The sequence below is a fragment of the Hemiscyllium ocellatum genome, chromosome 37 (assembly GCF_020745735.1).
Source record: "Hemiscyllium ocellatum isolate sHemOce1 chromosome 37, sHemOce1.pat.X.cur, whole genome shotgun sequence".
In the NCBI taxonomy this organism is placed as follows: Eukaryota; Metazoa; Chordata; class Chondrichthyes; order Orectolobiformes; family Hemiscylliidae; genus Hemiscyllium; species Hemiscyllium ocellatum.
In genome coordinates this window covers 16,992,417-17,012,630 of record NC_083437.1, presented here as the reverse complement: position 1 = coordinate 17,012,630, position 20,214 = coordinate 16,992,417, and the positions used below count along the sequence as shown (strand labels likewise).

At 44.2% G+C, this 20,214-nt stretch overlaps 1 protein-coding gene across 2 annotated transcripts in view; it reads right to left on the bottom strand.

The window, feature by feature from the left end:
• Positions 1-1,048: 1,048 nt before the first annotated feature.
• LOC132833501 (zinc finger protein 362-like) overlaps positions 1,049-20,214 on the bottom strand; it is a 64,367-nt gene continuing 45,201 nt past the window's right edge. The window contains exons 3-8 of one of the 2 annotated variants that reach the window (XM_060851831.1): positions 17,640-17,892; positions 8,944-9,238; positions 6,446-6,670; positions 5,792-5,870; positions 3,212-3,370; positions 1,049-1,596 (exon numbers count right to left, since the gene is read on the bottom strand). In XM_060851831.1, coding sequence (XP_060707814.1) covers positions 1,480-1,596; positions 3,212-3,370; positions 5,792-5,870; positions 6,446-6,670; positions 8,944-9,238; positions 17,640-17,892 — 1,128 coding nt within the window. In that variant the 3' untranslated portion in view covers positions 1,049-1,479. The remainder of the gene's footprint in view (positions 1,597-3,211; positions 3,371-5,791; positions 5,871-6,445; positions 6,671-8,943; positions 9,239-17,639; positions 17,893-20,214) is intronic. The other variant, XM_060851832.1, reaches the window with a different exon arrangement.

Below are 20,214 nucleotides of genomic sequence, written 5' to 3'. Positions count from 1 at the left end.
TAGGCGAGTTCAAATTATTTGGAACAATTGAATAGATTCCAAACTTTAATCAACTCCTTTGTTTCCATTGGGTTCTAATGAAAACAGCATTGGCCTTTTGACTAAATTCTAGCCTATACTTTATCTTTGGATAACTATTCTGTATCCATTGTGTACAAAAACTATCTGAGCCCCTGACTCGATTTCAATTGTCATCCCAATTCATGTCTTATCAAAGGAGATTGACTTCATTTCAGAATACGGGACAAATCTCTTCATTCCTAGGAATGTGTTAGCACCTTTGTCACAAAGACATCACAGAGAACTATTTCAGAATAATTCTATCTTACGCATCGGTAAACGAAGAGATTCTCCAAATGTTTTTGTAATGACCCTTTTAAGATTCAATGCATGTTAGGCGTGCTTGACGAATGGACTCAACTCCAACAGAAAAAGCCTTGCTACACGACAGGACGTGTAACGTTCTGCTGGCAAAAAGTGACAAAAAGGTGGGCACTCTTGGAAGGTTAAGACTTGATCACCACCGAAAAGCCCTGACAACACTTTTGGACTATCTGCCTGAAAACTGAACCAGTTAGATTTCAGTGCACCTCATCCTCATTTTCTTGGGATTTCCGTTCCTGAAACCTTTGAGCCATTGACATTTGGCTAAACTGGTCCTACTTCATCCTCTTTGCAAATTACATTTGCCCTAGGGCTCTTTAATGCTGCAACAAAAGGCACACTCAAACTTGATTCCTGCTATTCGTGACAACTTGTCTTAAGTGCGCAGAGGCTGTCTAGTTGTCATCAAAGCAGTCAAAAATATCATAGACATGTTCTGTGAGGGTGGACGTGGGTATTCTGTATTGAACTGGTTAGGACGCATATTAAAAATGAGTTGTGTCTGGGGCCTGTATACAGCCTGAATAAGGTACGGTAAAGACGTCAACTAAACACATGAAAATTGACCATACATTTAGTATAATAATTCATATTCGCTAATAACCGATAATTGAAAACTAGATTTGTCGCACTATCACAGAACAACAAAATGAGATACTGCTTTATAATTCTATATCTAATTGATTCCTCCTTCGTCTTCCTGTGTAATAGTAAGACATATTAAACATTAATAAAAGTGGTGCTCTCAGACACAGCTTATAAAGTCTTAGACAGTACGATCCATGCCCTTATTGAGGAAGTTACCAGTCTGTAGCTCACATCATTGCTTCCAGTGCCGTTGCCCAGCAACGGAAGGTGTTCATCCAAGGGATACAGGCACTCACCTCCTCGGCAATGGATGACACTCAGGCTCAAGAGTCTTTAGGAGTCTCTACAATGATGAGAATGTTTCTGCTGTAATTGGGCCTCTTCTCAGAGACTGAATAAATAGCGGGAGGAGGTAAATGAAAAAGGAAAGCTCCTCATCCATCCGCAGAAAGCACCTGACCTTAGCCCTGGAGCGTCCACTTCCTGGAGTTCTGACACTGGGGCTGATTAAAGGAGGGAAATCCGAACAGGACAACTAGGGGATTCCGTTCTCTGAGGGGAGTGGGTGTCCATTGCGTGCTCTACTGCTGTATGTTTTGCCATATGCTTGATGAGGTATGTCTCCTGTAAAAGGCACAAAGGTCACCAATTTCAGCACTAGGTTCTTTACACAGTGGACTCCGTAAACATAGTTCATAGGTTCAGTTACCACCAGCTTTCTAGAAATACAATGATACTCATGCAGGTGCTCCCCACGTACCAGCTCGCACACATCTCCTGAGCAGCAGCGTGTGTCATCTACAAGATGTTCTGCATCAATTCACCAAGATTCCTTTGACATCACCTTCCAAACCCATGCTATCTATTACCAAGTAGGACAAGGACAGCTGGGCATGGGAAAGGCACATTCCACAAGTTCCTTTACAACCTGCCCACCATGCTGACTTGGAATTGTATCGCCATTCCTTCATTGTCACTGGGTCGATAATCTGCTAGGTATACCTATCCCACATGGACGGCATGCTTCAAGAAGGTCAATTCTAAAGGACATTTAGGGATGGGCAATGAATGCTGAATTTATCAGTGATGTCACATCCAATAGAAGTATTTCAATTTTTAATAACACACACCAAAGCTCTAATCTATACCTCTTACTCCAGCATTAATGATTATTAAGTAAACCACCACTAAAGAATATTTCACATCCCAGCACTATAATGACTATCCCCTATCACAGCACTAATCATTGTCACATACCACAGGAACAATCAATATTTCATATCCCAAACATAATCAATATCTCATACCACGGGAATAATCAATATCCCAGACCACAATACTATTCAATATCCTATATCTCAACACTAATCATTCTCCTACTCTGGCTGTAATAAATATCCTGTATCCCAGTAAAAAGGAATATTCCACACCTCAGCACTAATCAATATCCTGTATCCCAGCACTAATCAACATCCTGTATCCCAGCACTAATCAATATCCTGTATCCCAGCACTAATCAATACCCTTTATCCCAGCACTAATCAATATCCTGTATCCCAGCACTAATCAACATCCCGTATCCCAGCACTAATCAATATCCCGTATCCCAGCACTAATCAATATCCCGTATCCCAGCACTAATCAATATCCTGTGTCCCAGCACCAATCAACATCCCGTATCCCAGCACTTATCAATATCCCGTATCCCAGCACTAATCAACATCCCGTATCCCAGCACTAATCAACATCCCGTATCCCAGCACTTATCAATATCCTGTATCCCAGCACTAATCAACATCCCGTATCCCAGCACTAATCAATATCCTGTATCCCAGCACTAATCAACATCCCGTATCCCAGCACTAATCAATATCCTGTATCCCAGCACTAATCAACATCCCGTATCCCAGCACTAATCAATATCCTGTATCCCAGCACTAATCAACATCCCGTATCCCAGCACTAATCAATATCCTGTATCCCAGCACTAATCAACATGCCATATCCCTGCTCTAAATATTCCCAATCCAGAACTAATCAATATCCCATATCTGTGCACTAATCAATGTACCACAGACAGTACCAGTCAATGCCCCACACAAAGTCTTGGTTGATGTTTCAGCAACTGTGGGAGTGCCCACAGGGCAAAATACAGAGGGAATCTTATACATTCTGAAAAGACAACTCCTCTTTATCATGGGGTGAGGGTTTCAGTCGGAAGAGAGTTGCTGATACGTACTGAGGTGTAGGCTCGTCCACACATGCTGCAACAATAGGCTTTAGTGTGTTTGACCGTATGTGTGGACAGATGGATCTGAAGTGAGGCAGAGTCTGAGTATGCCCTGTAGCAATTCGGACATTTGTACGGCTTGTCTTTGTTGTGTTGTCGTTGATGAGACTGAAACAAAAATTAAATATATAAGGCAGAATTCACATCTCACAACCACAGGATATCTTAAATGCTCTTCACTGCCACTGAAGTAATGTTTGAAGCATAGTTCCTCATGGTTAGTGGCCGACATAGCATCCAATTAGTAAGGAGCAAAGTCTCACAAGAGACAAAAGAAACGAATGAGTGTATTCAAGTCATATCAAACGAGAGAAGACATGGGAGAACACCCTGTTCCTTGGAATTGCCCCCATCTGAATGGGCAGGCTGAGTCCAATAGCAGAAAGTTTCCTCAGACCTGTGACCAGTTGCACTGGATTTTGAGACAGAAGGGATGTTGGAAAATTCCTTCAGGATCTGCACCACCACCTGCCAGACTCCCCGATGTGCTCAGGAGGTTCAGACTTGGGAAAACTTCTCATGCAACTCAGCAGTGTGTTAAAATATCCTCCTATGATTATATACCCAAGTTTCAGAGTGGGCCTTAGACCCAACTGACACAGCAGTGAAAGTGCGGTCAATGGAGCCAATCTGACATTGGAGAAAAGGCCAAGTCTCCATCCGCCATCATTCCTTGGAGCATCTGATCATAATTCATGCTCAATCTGGTACACCTTCTAAGGGAAAGTTCTGGTGGTTGATTCATTCCTGAAATAATAGTGAGTTTTCTCCCTTTCAGATGCTTACTAAGCTGCCATGCATATTCAGCATTTTTGCTCAATGCTAGGTTCCTCAAGGTTCATAAAACACACTCCAGCTGCTGAACCCTAGTCACCCTGTGGCCTGTCATATTCAAATCTCCTTTCGCTGTCCACCCAATCCTGTATCAGTATTGGAGTCATGGTGACTACATCTGTCTTAACCTCACCCCACAATCTCCATTCCCAGTGAGGTGTTTATCAAACTTGCTTATGTCAGAAAGAATTGACTCTTCCCCGAGTGGACAGTCTGTCAGTGATAAAAAAAAATACTTCTTTCAAGATGCAGACAAGCTTGAGGCTTTTTAGTCTTTCAGAAATAAATTGTGTCCTTTATCTAAGCTACAGAATTACTGAGCTTGTTACTTAACCGGAAAATGCATCATCCTGTTACTCTGTTGACCTGTTTAACATTTTGTATGAACTGATCAAATGAACCTTGGATCTTAGGCTTCTCTTAGGATCATTTCACTTCACTGCTGCTAGGTCTTCCTTTGGTACAAATCTAACCTACGACTCCATCCCCTTTTTTGTGGCCCTTTATCTTCTGTGTTACTCTTCCTTCGTTAGATCACTAGGTGATCCTAGTCACAGGATAAGTGGCATTATATTTCAAATGAGAAGGAATCTCTTCACTCAGAGGGTGTTGAATCTTCACTCATAAAGTGTGTTCAAGATTGAAATCAAAAGACTTCTATGCATTAAAAATATATGGAGAGATTACAGGCATAGCCATAGCATAAACGATCAGCCATGATCTCATTGCAAGATGAGGCCAACTCAAAGGGCAGTCTGACCAACCCCTGCTAGCGTTTCTTAAGTATACTAAAGCCATGGTGTAACATGTCTCCCACAGAAAACTTTTGGGGCCAGATTGTTAGATATATTCAAAAGGGAGCTGGATGCGGCCCTTGCAGCTAAAGGGACAAAGGGTTATGGAGGGAAGTGGGAGTACGATACTGAGACTGCATGATCAGCCATGATCATATTGAGTGGTGATGCAAGCTCAAAGGGCCGAATGGCCTACTCCTGCACCTAGTTTCTATGTTTCTAAAACCGGTTACAGTGGTGTACTGCTCATAACCGCCTCACTTTCTCAGGTAAATACCTGGCCTCAGCTTTAGTTTCAGGATTTCTATTTCACCAATGGTTCTTGTTGAGTGTATCATGGAATCAAAGAGAAGACTCTTCGAGATGGATCCCTGTTAAAGGTTTGAAGAGGACGCTAGGTAAAGGAAGATTTGGGTTTGAGTTTAGGCCCATTTGGGTTTTGAAAGCCTGATTCTGGAGGAGGAGTTCAATCATTATCAGGCGTTAGCTTTATAAAGCTTGTCTGATGAACGACAGTCTCTCCTCTCACCCCAAGACTTTTATTTTGCAACATAACCTCTGCGCTTACTTTCTGTTCTATTTACACTGCAATGTTTGTCCTCCTGAAACTTCCTTTCTTATTCTTCCTAATTTTTAGACAATCTGACCCTCCTTCCTTTGTTGACCCATCGCACCATCGGCTACTGTGCATTGTTTTTCTCATCTTGTCTACAGAGAAGACAGAATGTTATTATTCCCGTTCGTCCTCGAACTGCATTCAGTAAGCTCACCCGAAACCTGGTTTGTTTAACAGCTGCAGCAGGAGAGACTTCTGACATTCTGCCTTGTACCGCAATGAAGCTTTGAGTGAGTTAGCAACCTGTCAGTTGTATCTAAACCCGATGCACAGTTGTTCACTGACCTGCAGGTTTGATAATTGGGTAAAAGCCTTCTCACAACCTGGGTGTGCACATTTGTATGGTCTGTCCCCGGTGTGAATCCTGCATCAGAGAAAGCACAATTCATTTGTTTTGTTTTTTTTAGGAATATCTGTACTCCATAGCGCGGTTGATAAGATCTGTCAAGGAGCCCAATCTCACCTGACAACGTGATGAAGGGCCGCTCTCAGTAGTGTTCAAGCATGCAAACACAAAATTAAAACTACAATTTCCCACGCTTCTGATTTCAACTTACCCATTCTCAGGAGCTACCAAGTGGAGAACTCTCTGCAGGCACCAAAAAACTAACAGATCAATAGTTTGCTGTTAATTGGGCCCAAGGTACCTCATTCTAATTAACCAAGCTGCTTTTCCAGTCCAATGGTTCACACCTATAAGACCCTTTAGCCGACAGATTCACTTGGACCATTGCTGCTTTCAGCTATGAAATCTGGAGTTAGATTATCACTCCCACCACCAAGGGAGGGCTAATTAGCACTGCGAGTATTGGAATGGGGCAGGATCGCGTGATAAACATAAGAGTCTGAGGAGGAAAGGTAGAAGGAACTTAAACATAAACCGTGCTGACACAATCACCAAATCAAAACCAGCCCAACAGAGTACAGAATTCTCCCCACCTTGTGTGCTGCTGTAGGTGAGAGAGCTGCCGGAAGGATTTCTCACAGTAGGAGCAGTGATAGGGTTTCACTCCTAAGTGGATACGTAGATGCTGAGCCAGGTACGAAGCATTGGCAAAGGACTTGGAGCAGTGCGGACACTTGTGAGGTTTCGCTTCCGTGTGCGACTTGGAATGAATCTGCATTTCGGATTTGGAGAAGAAGGTCAAAGGGCAGATTTTACACCTAGGCAGGAGAAACAGAAAGAGGATTTCATCAGGAAAATAGCCAACAGAAATCAAAATATCCCAACCAGCCTCTCAGGCTGTGAGTACCCTCTCGAGGATGCTGACTCCAGTTTGGCGATAGATTCCAAAGATGCCATCCGCCCTCCGTGCCTCTCTCCAATTGCTGTGCTAGTCTATGGCACTGATCTGTTTGTTACTTGAGGCAATCATTTTTGCCTACGGGCACAGATGCCAAAGAGAAAAAAAAAATCAGTCAACATTCCAGTTTTGGCTTTCCAATGAACCCTTCTAAAAAGTAGGCACCTTGTGCACGTTACACTAAGGCAGCACTGAACTGAGTCTGACATCCTTTGCAAGCACTCATTGCCTGAACACAGTTAATACAGTTTGTAGATTTAAAAAAATGCCACTTAAGTAGAGCAAGCAGGCTCCAAGGACCTTACGAGGCTTCTCTCATAGCAGGTCATTAGCTGTAGGATGTAGGTCAATCCTTTGTCAATTGGCAAATATTACAGAGTGCCAAAAATGGAGACCGCGCAATGCTCTGGAACACCGGAGCTCAATTCTCGAGTAGCAAGGCCCCTAGTAACAGTGCACTCTGTTCTGGATTGGAGCTTTTTGTTTTAGAGAAGCTGATCGACACTGGAATGGGAAGTAATGTTCTCTAATGGTGAGCTGGTCTCGAATGTAAGCTGCACTTCGGAACTGGCAGAGGTCTGGGCTTCACTCTGGGAAAGCTTGGGGATTCACTCGGGAAGAGGTGGGGGATTCACTCGGGAAGAGGTGGGGGATTCAATCTGGGAGGGGTCTGCCCTTCACTCTGGGAGAGGTCAGGGCTTCATCCCATAACTGGGAGCTGTGTTCCTGAATGGAAAATTCCCTGTGGAAAATGGTGAAGTCCAGTCTGCAACAATGTGGATTGTGCTATGGAGTACCACACTGTTTCCTCTGCTAGAAATAATTTTGTTCAGTGAAGATGAGCTGTACACTGGATGATGGAGAGACAACACCTATATTTATTTTATGTCAGCTGTGGTATTCCAATACATCTCTGTAATGCATGAGGGATTTCATACTGTTAGCAAAAGAAACACTATGCACTTCTGGAAGGCTCAGTTATTAGAGACTCAAGTTTTCAATAATTGTCATAAAAACCTGAGGGGAAGAATGCTTTTCTTAAACACCACATTGCACCATATCTTTCTTCCATATACTTAGCTAACCTCCAATGTATCAATGCCTCCACCACTCCATTTGGCGTCAAGTTCTACATTCTCAGTAATCCCTTGAAAACAATTCTTCCATTGCCTAGTGGATGTAATCGTAGTTATCTTATGTATAAACTCTGGTTTTTGCCTTCCTCATAAATGGAAATATCATAACAATTCTGAAACTGCTTATTGGGAAGGCTTCTATCAGTTCACCAAAAAAAAGTTTGCTTTTCCAAAACTAATGCTCCAAATGACTGCAGGCAATGGAAACCATCTCTTAGTCTAAGTTATTCTGATTAGGAATGCACTACAGGAAAGAGTCATGGAAGCAGATTGAAGAGTTACTTTCAGAAGAGAATTGGAAGCATATGCGGAATGAAATTTGCACAGCTCAGCAGAAAGAGCAGAAACTAACCCGGAAGTCTTTCATAAAGTCTGCATACTTATAATGGGAATGGACTCCCCTGTGCTAGATGAATCATCAGCGGTTATGTCACATTGGAAGCAAAACTGATCTTGTAGGACCACTCAGTCTCATGTGCTGCAACAGCCCATTCTCCAATGGGGCAGAGTAGCTTTGTGAGCCAATCAACTGCCTGGAAATCCCACCCTAATAGCACTGCAGTTGCCTACATCCCAGACAGTGCAGTGGTTTGACAAGGCAGCTCAACACCACCTTTGCAAGGACTATTAGGGACAGGGAATAAATGTTGGCCTTGCCAGTAATGCCTACATCTTGTCAGCAAATGTATATAGAAAAAGGAGTCTGCTTATGGCCACTTGAGGCAGAATGGGCCACGTTCATTGTGATTTGTAAACCGACAAACCTCCAAATAGGACCTGCTGTGAATTCATATCTGGTTGAGATGGGGCTTTTTGTACTTATAGAAGGAGTTTGTGGAGTTCTGAGTTTAGGCCCACCTGCTTCTCTTGAAATAATATCAAAGGCGATGATTCCTGATGGAGGCCCACACCCCAGCCTCACTGCGATATTTCCTGCGCCTCTGGGCTTTGGAAGGACTGCATTCTTTAATTCAAACTCGATCACCTATTGACCAACCTGTATGTCTTCCCATCCTTGGAGGATTCGTTGCCTGAAGCCAGAATGGGGTACGGCACCACGAGCACAGGTGGCCCGATGCAGTTTTCACCCTTTATCTTCTTCCGGCCTCGTTCGATCTTCAGGGAGTTGGCCAGGCCGTTCTTGCTGGAGTGTGCAGGGTCCATGCCGTGGTGAGTGATCAGCCCGGAGATCAAGGTGGGTGAAGAGACCTCGGAACGGCCCTGGCTGGCTAAGCTCGGGGTTGTCGCACTGATGGAGTCACAAGTGGCAGTAGGGGAAGATAAGCTGAGCCCTGTTGTGGACGGTGGAAACAAACACAATGACATTGCGTAAAACCAGACTCAGAGCATCGCGAACTGTAGAATTTCATCTGCCAAAATGTGAACACTCCTGGCCTGAACCTGCTTTGGTTAAAAAGACACTATCTGTGAAGCTTGTATTTTGCCAATAAGATACACACACCCACACACATTTGCACTCAGACAGGCACAGTCATATGTATAAACTTACCCACAAGACAAATATACACTCACCTGCAAACACACACAAACATGCACTCCCGTATAGAAAAATACACACATACACACTCACACTCACAGATTTCCCCGGTGCTACTGTCTGGATTCCAAGATGGAGCTACACTTGATTTGCTCAGGTATTCCCAAGTGGAGAAGTGATCTGAAATAGGCACATCCAGTCCATTTATTTTTAGATTCATTCACCAGATGAGGACATCGCTGGCTCAGCCAGCATTTACTGCCCGCCCTTAATTGCCCAGATAGTAGGTGAGAGTCAACCACATTGCTGGAGTCACATTAGTCCAGACCAGTCCAGTTTCCTTCGCAAAAAGACATTAGTGAACAAGATAGGCTTTTCTCGCAATTGAAAATGGTTTCATAGTCATTGTTAGACTCTCAATTTTAGATTTTTATTGAACTTAAACTCCACCATCAGTCAAGGACGAATCAAACCCATGTTTCTGGAACAGTTACCTGGGTCTTTGGATTAAGATAAGACCACTGGGTCATCGCCTCCTTGAAATACTATTAAATATAGGTCAACAGAGTGTATGTTGGGAACCTGATCATGCTCTAGCTGTGATTTACTGTTATTTTCTGTTTATTAATTTCAATGGAACATATTCCTTAAATATATATTCCTGTATGTTGTCCTCTTGGGAATGTACATAATGAAGCGTACCACCTTCAACAGGATAAACAGCAATGACTGCCAGGTAAAGAATCCTTGATTGCCCCGTCTCCTTTTCTTCCTTACATATATCTACTGTCTTGCAGATCATGAGTCGAAGTGGAGAACAACTACATGTAACAGATATCAGAGTAATGGGGGGGATGGTGGTGCACAGCTCCCAGGGCAATAACCCACAATGACAACATTTTGGTTAGGTTATGAACTGTCAGAACATCACAGAGACTCTGCACATTATATTTTCACTTTTAAAACTCCCTTTGGCAGCTGAACTGGGGAAGTGCACTTGTAGTTGTCACGCTCTGATAACGGAACACAAGGTTAGGATGTGGATCATGAACAGCTCTCTCATTCCAACACTGTGATCAGGCCTGTTTTCATCCCATCTGTTTGTCTAATTACTTCCACTTGCTCTGATGTCAGGATGTGAGTAACTATGAGCCAGATCTCAGCATTCACACTGCCAAGACTGGCTCCCATAATCATGACAGGGTTTTTAAGTCAACTTAAAGCAAATCTACTCAGCTGCCATCGTGGTAAAGGAACCAGGTTTTCGGAGTTCCTCAAATTCAAGTGTCATACCCAACTTGCCCCATTTATGGTTCTAATGGCAGTTAGGCTCTGTAATTCCCTCTCCTAAACCTTTTTGTCTCTTGACTGCTCTCCTCCTTTAAGACTTTCTTAATCCCTATTTCCTTCTTTGGCTCAGTGTCATGGGTATGTCATGCTTTGAGGACATTTTTCCTATGTAACAAGGTGCTTTGTAAATGCAGGTCACCCTTCTAAACATGTGAATGGTGTCTGGGTTCCTAGATTCAGGTATGGAACAAGCATCAGTGAGGGAGAAACTCAATGGGAATGGCTGCTGCAGATCTGGGCAATTAGTTAATCTGACCTTTATGAGATTACATAACTAATCACATGGGATGGCAGAGAAAGAGAGTGGCAGAGGATATGGCAATAAAGGAAGGGCACATTGAGAGAAAGAGGAGCGAGGGAGAAAATGGTGGAAATAAAGGGAGAAGAGATATGAGGAAGAACCAATAAGAACTTTGCACGAAAAGAGAGAGATAGAGAAACTAAATCATATAGTGGATCACAAATGAAATGAGGGGTGAGAGGGAGCAAGAGAGTATGAATGGACAAGGAAGAGGGGAAGAGAGGGAAATGGGGGCGTTGGGAAAGACTGGGGAACAGGAAGAGAGAGGGAAAAGGAAGAGAGAGGAGATGATAGATGGATTGGCGAGACTGTGGTGGAGGAGAGAGGGAGGCTGGGAACAGGGTGACTAGCAAAAAGAAAAAAACAACAGAAGAAAGAGAAGTGATAGAGATGAAGGGGGAGTAAAGGCAGGGAGTGGGAAGATGGGGGAATGGAGATAAAGTGATTTGGAGAGAACTGAACTGGGAGACAAGATGGAATGGTAGAACCAAAAACAGAAGGGCAGCAGAAGAGTCAGTGGAGAGAATATTTTACAAAGAAACAAGAAAACGTCGTGGGGGTAAAGCATGTGAGATGAGGCTAGAGAGCAAAAGAGAGCTGGAGAAGGGAAGAGAAGAGAGAAATGACAGCCACAAGATGGAAGGCTGCAGCAATCAGGACCAGATTGGAGGTAAACATGTCAAAAAGGTCGTTTTATTCCTAACAGCACTAATCCAGTGTGTTTTTCTTACTTTAAAAGTCTAGCCAGTGTTATTGATAAAAATTATTGTCAGAAAATAATTTGGTTTAGTTTAAAGAACATCAAGAACCATTTATAACTAACTTGAAGTCCTTAATTATTGTCAATTTCCAATCAATGTATTTATCTCCATGCTGAATAATGATGACAACAGCTAGGAACGTTACTGAGCCTAGCTGTTAAAAGGGACTTATAGCTTCATAATGAATAAAGGAAAGAAATTGGGAGAGATACAGGAACTCCATTAATTTACATATTAAATGATCTCATCAATTGAACATTATTTTTACCAACTGTTCTGCTTTATTCAAATGCTGTAAAAAAAATTCCAAAAGTATCAAATGCAATGTGAGGGAAAAATTTGTTTTACACAATGAGTTTTCAGGCCTGAAAGTCTGGTGGAGGCAGAGTCAACTGAGGCTTTCAAGAGGAGGAACATTTGAACAGAAACAATAAGAAAGGGTATGGGGAAAAGGCAGACAAGTGGCACTGAGTCACTGGAGAGCTGGTGGGCCGAATGGCCTCGTTCTGGACTACGAAACTTCTGTGATTTCCATAACAGCTCGCTGAGGTAGGGCTTGTAGTACAGCACCACTCTGTGGCAAACATCAGGTACTACAGCAATGACCGGGACTTCCCTGCAGAAATTCTCGAATCTCAGCCAAGTGTGAACGATGCCTTACCCTACACCAAGGGAGGATTAGGTGACCTGACAACATGTGCTCTTCCATGCATGCTGGAGTTTGGAGCTACCGATAGTAGAGGCTCCAGCTTTCTCCCATCACATGGCTACCCAGGAATCTCTCCCACCACATTACACCCTCCCATAGCCTGGTAATAGAGTCACAGAATCATATAGCAAGAAAACAGACCCTTCGGTCCAACTTGTCCATGCCAACCACACACCCAAACTAAACTAGTCCCCCCTGCCTGTGCTCGGCCCATATCCCTCCAAACCTTTCCTATTCATGTACTTATCCGAATGTTTTTAAAAGTTGTCACTGCTGTCATCCACCACTTCCTCTGGAAGTTCATTTCACACACGAACCATTCTGTGTAAAAAAAGTTGCTCTTCATGACTTTTTTTAAAGCTTTCTCCTCTCACCTTAAAAATACCCCCTCTTGTCTTGACATCCCCCACCCTAGAGAAAAGATTTTATAAACCTCTATCAGGTCACCCCTCAACCTCCCACGCTCCAGTGAAAAAAGTCCCAGCCTATCCAGCCTCTCCTGATAACTCAAATACTCCATTTGTGGCAACATGTTGGTAAATCTCTTCTGAACTCTCTCCAGCTTAATAATATCCTTCCTACAACAGGGCGACCAGAGCAGGACACAATACTCCAGAAGAGGCCTCGCCAACATCCTGTACGTCCTCAATTAACATCCAACTCCTATACTCAAAAGTCTGACCAATGAAGGTAAGCACGCTAAACGCTTTTTTAACAACCTTGTCTATGTGCAACACAAACTTCAAAGAATTACGTACATCAACCCCGAGGTCTCTCTGTTCTACAACACGACCCAAGGCCCTACTTTTAATTGCATAAGTCCTGTCCATGTTTGTTTTATCAAAATGCAATGCCTTACCTTTGTCCAAATTAAACGTCATCTGCCACTCTTCAGCCCACTGACCCAAATGAAGAAGATCTCGTTGTAATCTTAGTGTCCACCATACCATCAATCTTGATGTCTTCTGCAAACTTACTAACCATTCATTCTATATTCTCATCAATTTCATATATATAAATAACAAACAAAACTGAACCCAACATTAGTCTCTGTGGAACACCACTGGTCACAAGCCTCCAGTCTGAAAAACAACCCTGTTGTGTTTTTTTTTCAGGTATAAGAAGATCACATGGGATGAGGAAGGTGTCGAACTGAAAAACAGCTCTAAACCAGGCCTCATGTTGTTATGATCATATTCACAGTATGATATTCACAGTAAGAGTCTGTTGAATAGCTGCAGCATATTCAGTTAAGGGGCAGGAATAACTGGTGTCTACATACACTGGTGATTTCCAGTAGGGCTACCGAATATAGCTCAGGAACACTCTCTTGAGTCTTAGATGACAGGGCATATTTCTTTCCTAGTTGCCTAACAGAGCTGACCAAATTCAGCGCACCCCAAGGGTGTGACATGTTATGATTTGACCTGTACACCTAGTGCACGAAAATTAGTCTCTGGTAAAAATAAGGAAAGAAGTGTGAAATGTGTCCAGTTCAGAAACTGATTATTTGGGAGCTCTGTCCCCTGGTTGATATCAATCTCAGCAATGTCAAAGGTGGCTAAATGCTGAACATTTCTGATGAGGGTTCCCCAAGTTTGAAACATGAACTGTTCTGTTCTCTTTACCAGTCATGACATGCCGAGTGTTAGTAACATTTCTGTCTTATCCTTTGACTAACAGAGCCACCCGGTATACAGCACAATCTCCTGCAGATAGAGAACAAAACTATACTTGATTTGACTTCTTCCAGCCCTCATCAACCAGCAGCATCAACCCCCCCCCCCCCCCCCCCACCCCGCCCCAGCCAAGTGACAGCTTTTTGACTTCTGCATTGTTTGACAATGATAACTGACTCATCCACACATTCAGTGATTACCGGAATTGCATCCTCTGGTCTGCAGCTCAGCATCGTACAGATCGCAGGGCTGACATTTTCGGTCAGGCATTTACTTTCTCTCCTTGCAGCCCTCAAATGGTGAGGTTGCTGTGCACTCACTCTGCATGAGATATCAGGGAAGCAAGTCATGGCAATGGAGGTAGCGCTATCCCAGCATTCACAGCAATGAGGAAAGTCCTCTATTAAAACTACAAGGCCTTCAGCAGCAGAAGGCTATACAACTCATTGAGCTCTCCTCACCATTCAACACGATCCTGGTTGATCGTTGAATTAGACTCTACGTTCTCAAATACTCTTTACATTCGAGAATCCCTGACCAGCAGAAACACACTCTGACCTGTCAAGCCCCTTTGGAATCTTGATGTTCCAATGACACCATCTCTCATTCTTCAAACCTCCAGAGAATACAGGCCTCATACACTCAGCCATCTCAACACAAGACAAACTTCTCACCCCAGCACCCAATCCCATGATCAATTGCTGGACTGTCTCCATTATATCCTTCCATACAAAAAGGAGGACAATGCTGTTCACAATATTCCAGGTGTTTCAACCAAGGTTCTCATGACTGAATGTGAACTCAGATCCACCTCCTGGAATCTAGCCAGGCCATCGTTCTCATGTGGGAGAGCAAGATATAGCCTTACCCACCCAGTCTCCTGCCAAACATGTGGGAGATCTAGTTTACAGAATGTGAGCGGTGGCTTCTTGGAAGGATTTGTTGCCAAAGGGAGAGCTCAGTCACTCAGTAAAACCCCGGTTTAATCTCTCCTCTGCAATCAATTGTAATATAATGGGGCTGCAAGTAGTCTCAGTGTCAGTGTGCCGTATTCTCACCTCTCAGCCACGTTTTACTCTTCAGCACAGGCTGACAACAGTCCAGTACTGAGGGAGTTCCACCTTCTAAATATAATCTTGGAAGCCCTACGGTGCAGAAACAGGCCATTCGGCCCATCGAACCTCCAAAGAGCACACCATCCCAGACCCACTCCCATATCTGTAACCATGCATTTCCCATGACCAATCCACCTAAACTGCACCTCCCCAGACACAATGGAGCAATTAGCATGGCCAATCCACCTAAACTGCACATCCCCGGACACAATGGAGCAATTAGCATGGCCAATCCACCTAAACTGCACCTCCCCAGACACAATGGAGCAATTAACATGGCCAATCCACCTAAACTGCACATCCCCGGACACAATGGAGCAATTAGCATGGCCAATCCACCTAAACTGCACCTCCCCAGACACAATGGAGCAATTAACATGGCCAATCCACCTAAACTGCACATCCCCGGACACAATGGAGCAATTAGCATGGCCAATCCACCTAAACTGCACATCTTTGGACTGTGGATGGTAACTGCAGCACCCAAAGGAATCTCATGTGAATACAGGGAGAATGTGCAAACTCCACACAGTTAAAAATCACACAACACCAGGTTATAGTCCAACAGATTTTTTGGGAAGTACAAACTTCCAGGGCACTGCTCCTTTGTCAGTTAGCTAGCTTGTAGTTCTAAATAAACCTGTTGGACTATAACCCAGTGTTGTGTGATTTTTAACTTTATCCACTCCAGTACAACACCAGCACCTCCACATCAAAACTGCACACAGACAGTCACCTAAGAGTGAAATCGAATCTGGGACCCCGATGCTGTGAGGCAGCAGTGGTAACCACTGAGCCACTGTGCAGATCTAAATCCTTGAATTCATTTTCATGGAGTCTGGGTATTGCCATCCTAAGTTGTTCTTGAACAGAATAGCTTGCTGGGCCAATGGAGAGGACAGGGCAGAATCAACCACATTGCAGAGGGTCTGGAGTCACATGTAGGCTAGACAAGGTAAGGATGGCAGGCCCTTGGTGTACTTGGTGGGATTTTACAACAATCACTGACCATGCGAGGACGGTGGAGGTACAATAGGCAGAATGGCCGCCTTCTGCACCCTAACACTTCTGTGAATTTGTTCCATAGTCACCACTACTGAGACTAACTTTTAATCCAGATTTTATTAACTGAAGTTAAGTTTCAACAGCTTGAACTGTCTCCCCAAAGGATTAGCTTAGGCCTCTGGATTGGTTGCCCAGGAACATTACAGCTGTGCCAACATCTCCCCATTGAGATATTTCAATCAATGCCCCATTTACCCTCTCAGATAAAGGTAAAGCATTCTACAGCTTTATTTCAGAGCACAGCAAGTGAGTTTTTCTTGGTCAATACCGATTGCTCACCCAAGGCTGACTAAAGCCGATTATCAGGCCATTTAAGATAATCATTGTTGGTGTGCACGAGCAGGGATGAATCCCCTACATTACCAAAGTAGCAACATTTTAAAAAATACTTCACTGGTTGTAAAGATTTTTCTTCCTTTACACCCCTCAGCTGGTGAGAAGTAAAATTTGCCCAGGTTGACATTCCTGATCTCTTCTCAATAACTGTTATGCAATCTAGACATAATATTAAGATCAGGTAATAGGGTTTTTGACCTTCACAGTCAGTGCTCACATATAAAGAATGATCGTTTGCAAGTGCAGCACCTTATGGAAAACAAAGTTTATAGGATATATCTCGAGGCTACAAAACAACATCAAACACGACAGTGTGTCTTAAGAAAGGGAGGGCAAACAAAACATTTCACATATAGAGCATGAAACATTAACTCATTTGGTTTTCTCTCTCTCTCTATCTCTTCTGCTTCCACAAAAATTGACTGCCTTGCTCAGCAATTTCATCTATTTCTCTTTGTGTTCCTCATCTCGGTGGTAATTGTAATGAGGCCTGAGGGCTAAAGGCCCACTGCAGCCTCCTACCAGCCAGGCTTCACACTTGACTTACATTGGTGCCTCTTTTTCTACTCACAAGGCTGAGAAATGCTAACCTGAACCAGATATGTCCTTTTCCTTTATGCCTCCCAGTGTAGCAAGAACAGTGTTGTCAAAAGACTGAGTTACAGAGTGGAAATGGCTCTGGAGTACTGCTGCTATGGTTTCAGTCGTTCCTCTTCCTGTAAGAAAATGGCTGACCACCCATTGGACAACCACCTACAAGTGACATGACAGAAACTTGCACAGGTTCAAGGCACTTTTCACCTCCTGAGGAAACACGGTCAGATACAATTCAACATTCAACACGTGTCAGTTAGCGTGCGAGAAAAAATATGTCCTTACAGTTCAAAATACCTGTTACAGAACTGGTAGCAGGTCTGGCGTGGAGGGCCACATCCGGCTGAGGGGCCTGCGTGTGAACGTCCGACAGCTGCTGTGGCTTCAGGATCGACAGGGGTGATTGGCCACTCTGCGAGGTCGACGGCAGCAGCAAGGGCTGCTGGGATTGCACGGACGAGGGGGGCATGTGCGGCGGGCGGATCTTCTCCGCCATTAGCTGCTCCTTGATCTTGTTTATCAGCATCAGATTATCAAGCTGGGGAGAAGGACAAACAGACACCAAAGAAATAAGACAGCGTCATGTCATTAACTAAACTTGCTCACTGGGACCATAAACCTGTGCACAAACATTACACACAGAATATCCAAGCAGGCTGGCCTTGGGATTGATACTTGACTTATAATGGCCTATTTTCTCTATATCAGTGTTGCTCTTGCCTATCTTTAATTGTCCTCTCAGGCAAGTTAACCACATTGCTGTCACATTAGATTAGATTAGATTCCCTACAGTGTGGAAACAGGCCCTTTGGCCCAACAAGTCCACACCGATCCTCCGAAGAGTAACCCACCCAAACCCATTTCCCTCTGACTAATGCACCAAACACTACGGGCAATTTAGCATGGCCAATTCACCTAACCTGCACATCTTTGGACTGTGGGAGGAAACCGGAGCACCCGGAGGAAACCCACGCAGACACGGGGAGAACGTGCAAACTCCACACAGACAGTCGCCCAAAGCTGGAATCGAACCTGGAGCTGTGAGGCAGCAGTGCTAACCACTGAGCCACCTGCCGCACCTGTAGGCCAGGATGGGATAGGGTGAAGGACAATCTAGTGTATTCATGATTCTTATTAATGAGGCTCGTATTTTGACTCCAAATTTATTTATCCATTGAATTTAAATTCCATGGTGCGATTTACATGTGTGCCTCTGAGGTGGGGAAAAGACAAGTGTGACCAGAAAGGCTCCTTGCTCCTCACTCTTTCAGTGACCGACAACACTTTGGCACAATCGTGCTGACACTTGCTGGGTACTGCATATTGGTCAGACGATCCATACTGTGGCCTTCCCTATAGCCTCTGAAGGTTTAGTCCATTACCATGGATTACTGGTCCAGAAGCTTTTACCACGGTCAAAGTTCAAACTTCTGCCCATCTATCTGGAAGGTTCTGGGTTGTCTTGGGATACAGGTCCTGAGGCAGGCACCATCCATTTGGTCCTTGATCAAGGGTCCATGTATCTCCCCGAGATTGGGCTGGGGGGTTTTTGGTTATCACACACCCGATTCCCACCCTAACTCCAATCCTAAACCCACATGCACTTTGCAGCAGAGGTTACTGGACAGCAGGTCACTTTGCAAGGTGACCTCCGCCCTCCAGAGTTTCCCTATCTCAGGCCACAGTCGCTGCAACTTGTTGTAGGACCTGAACCAGAAACATCAGTAAGCTGAACTAAGATAAACCTGGGACTCAGCACCACACCACTAGTGCCTTTACCAAACAAGCCCACAGTGGGAGAGCTGCTTTGTTCCTTCTGTTTGATACAGGGCGAAGAGTGACGGGAACAGCCTGAGGTTGTGAAAGGCACTATACAAATGCAACGTACTGGTTTCTTTCCTTGCTCCAAATTAACAACACAGTTACCCTTGTGATGTTGAGTTATTGGCTTAGCAACCAAGCTCTTTCCAAACTGGGCTCGTATAAATATTCCACAGCCTGCAGAGGATGGAGCAAGAAGCTGTTTCGATGACATTAAACAAGGTAATTCTGGGTATTGCTGTTCCTTTGGTTGAGGGGGTGGGGAGGTGCATCTCTACTCCCTACATTTTTAGCAGCTCCCCCCCACTGCCCCCCTCCACCCTCTGGCAAGGGATGGAAGCTGACCAACAGTAAGGAATGGTGGGGAAAAGACAAGTGTGACCAGAAAGGCCCCTTGCTCCTCACTCTTTCAGTGACCGACCACGCTTTGGCAGAATTGTGCTGGCACTTGCTGGGTACTGTGTATTGGTCAGACAATCCATACTGTGGCCTTCCCTACAGCAACTTTCAAGGAGTGAACTTCTGAATGCACTACAGAAGAAGCCATTGGTTAAGAAATAACTGCAAATTATAACCCAAAAGAACAGGGAGCAAAGTGGATTGTTCTATTGACATGAATTCGGTGCTCATCAAAAGGAGGTAGTAGCGCTGGGGAATGAGTAGTTTTTCCATTGCAGGAAGCCAGTGAGAGCATTCGAGACCCGGTGGATGCAGCATAAGTGCTCCCTTTGCTCCAACCAAAGCAGCTTTGGTCCCACTCTCAAAACACTTGACCCTTCATCACTGCCTGCACCAAATGGCCAGAGGTTGTTCTGAGAGTAACTGGTACTTTGGTACCAGTGTCTGCTGAGGTAGGCCAATGGGCGCGAGACTGCCCACTTGACGGAGAAGCATTATAGACCACACAGAGGAAACACTGATCCCATTAGCCCGGGCTAGATTTACACTCAGTTCCTACAAGTGGATAGCCATTGTCTAACCAGTGTCAGGATTGAGTTAAGGAGGAACTTCCTCCCCTAAAGTGCTGTGAATTTGTGGA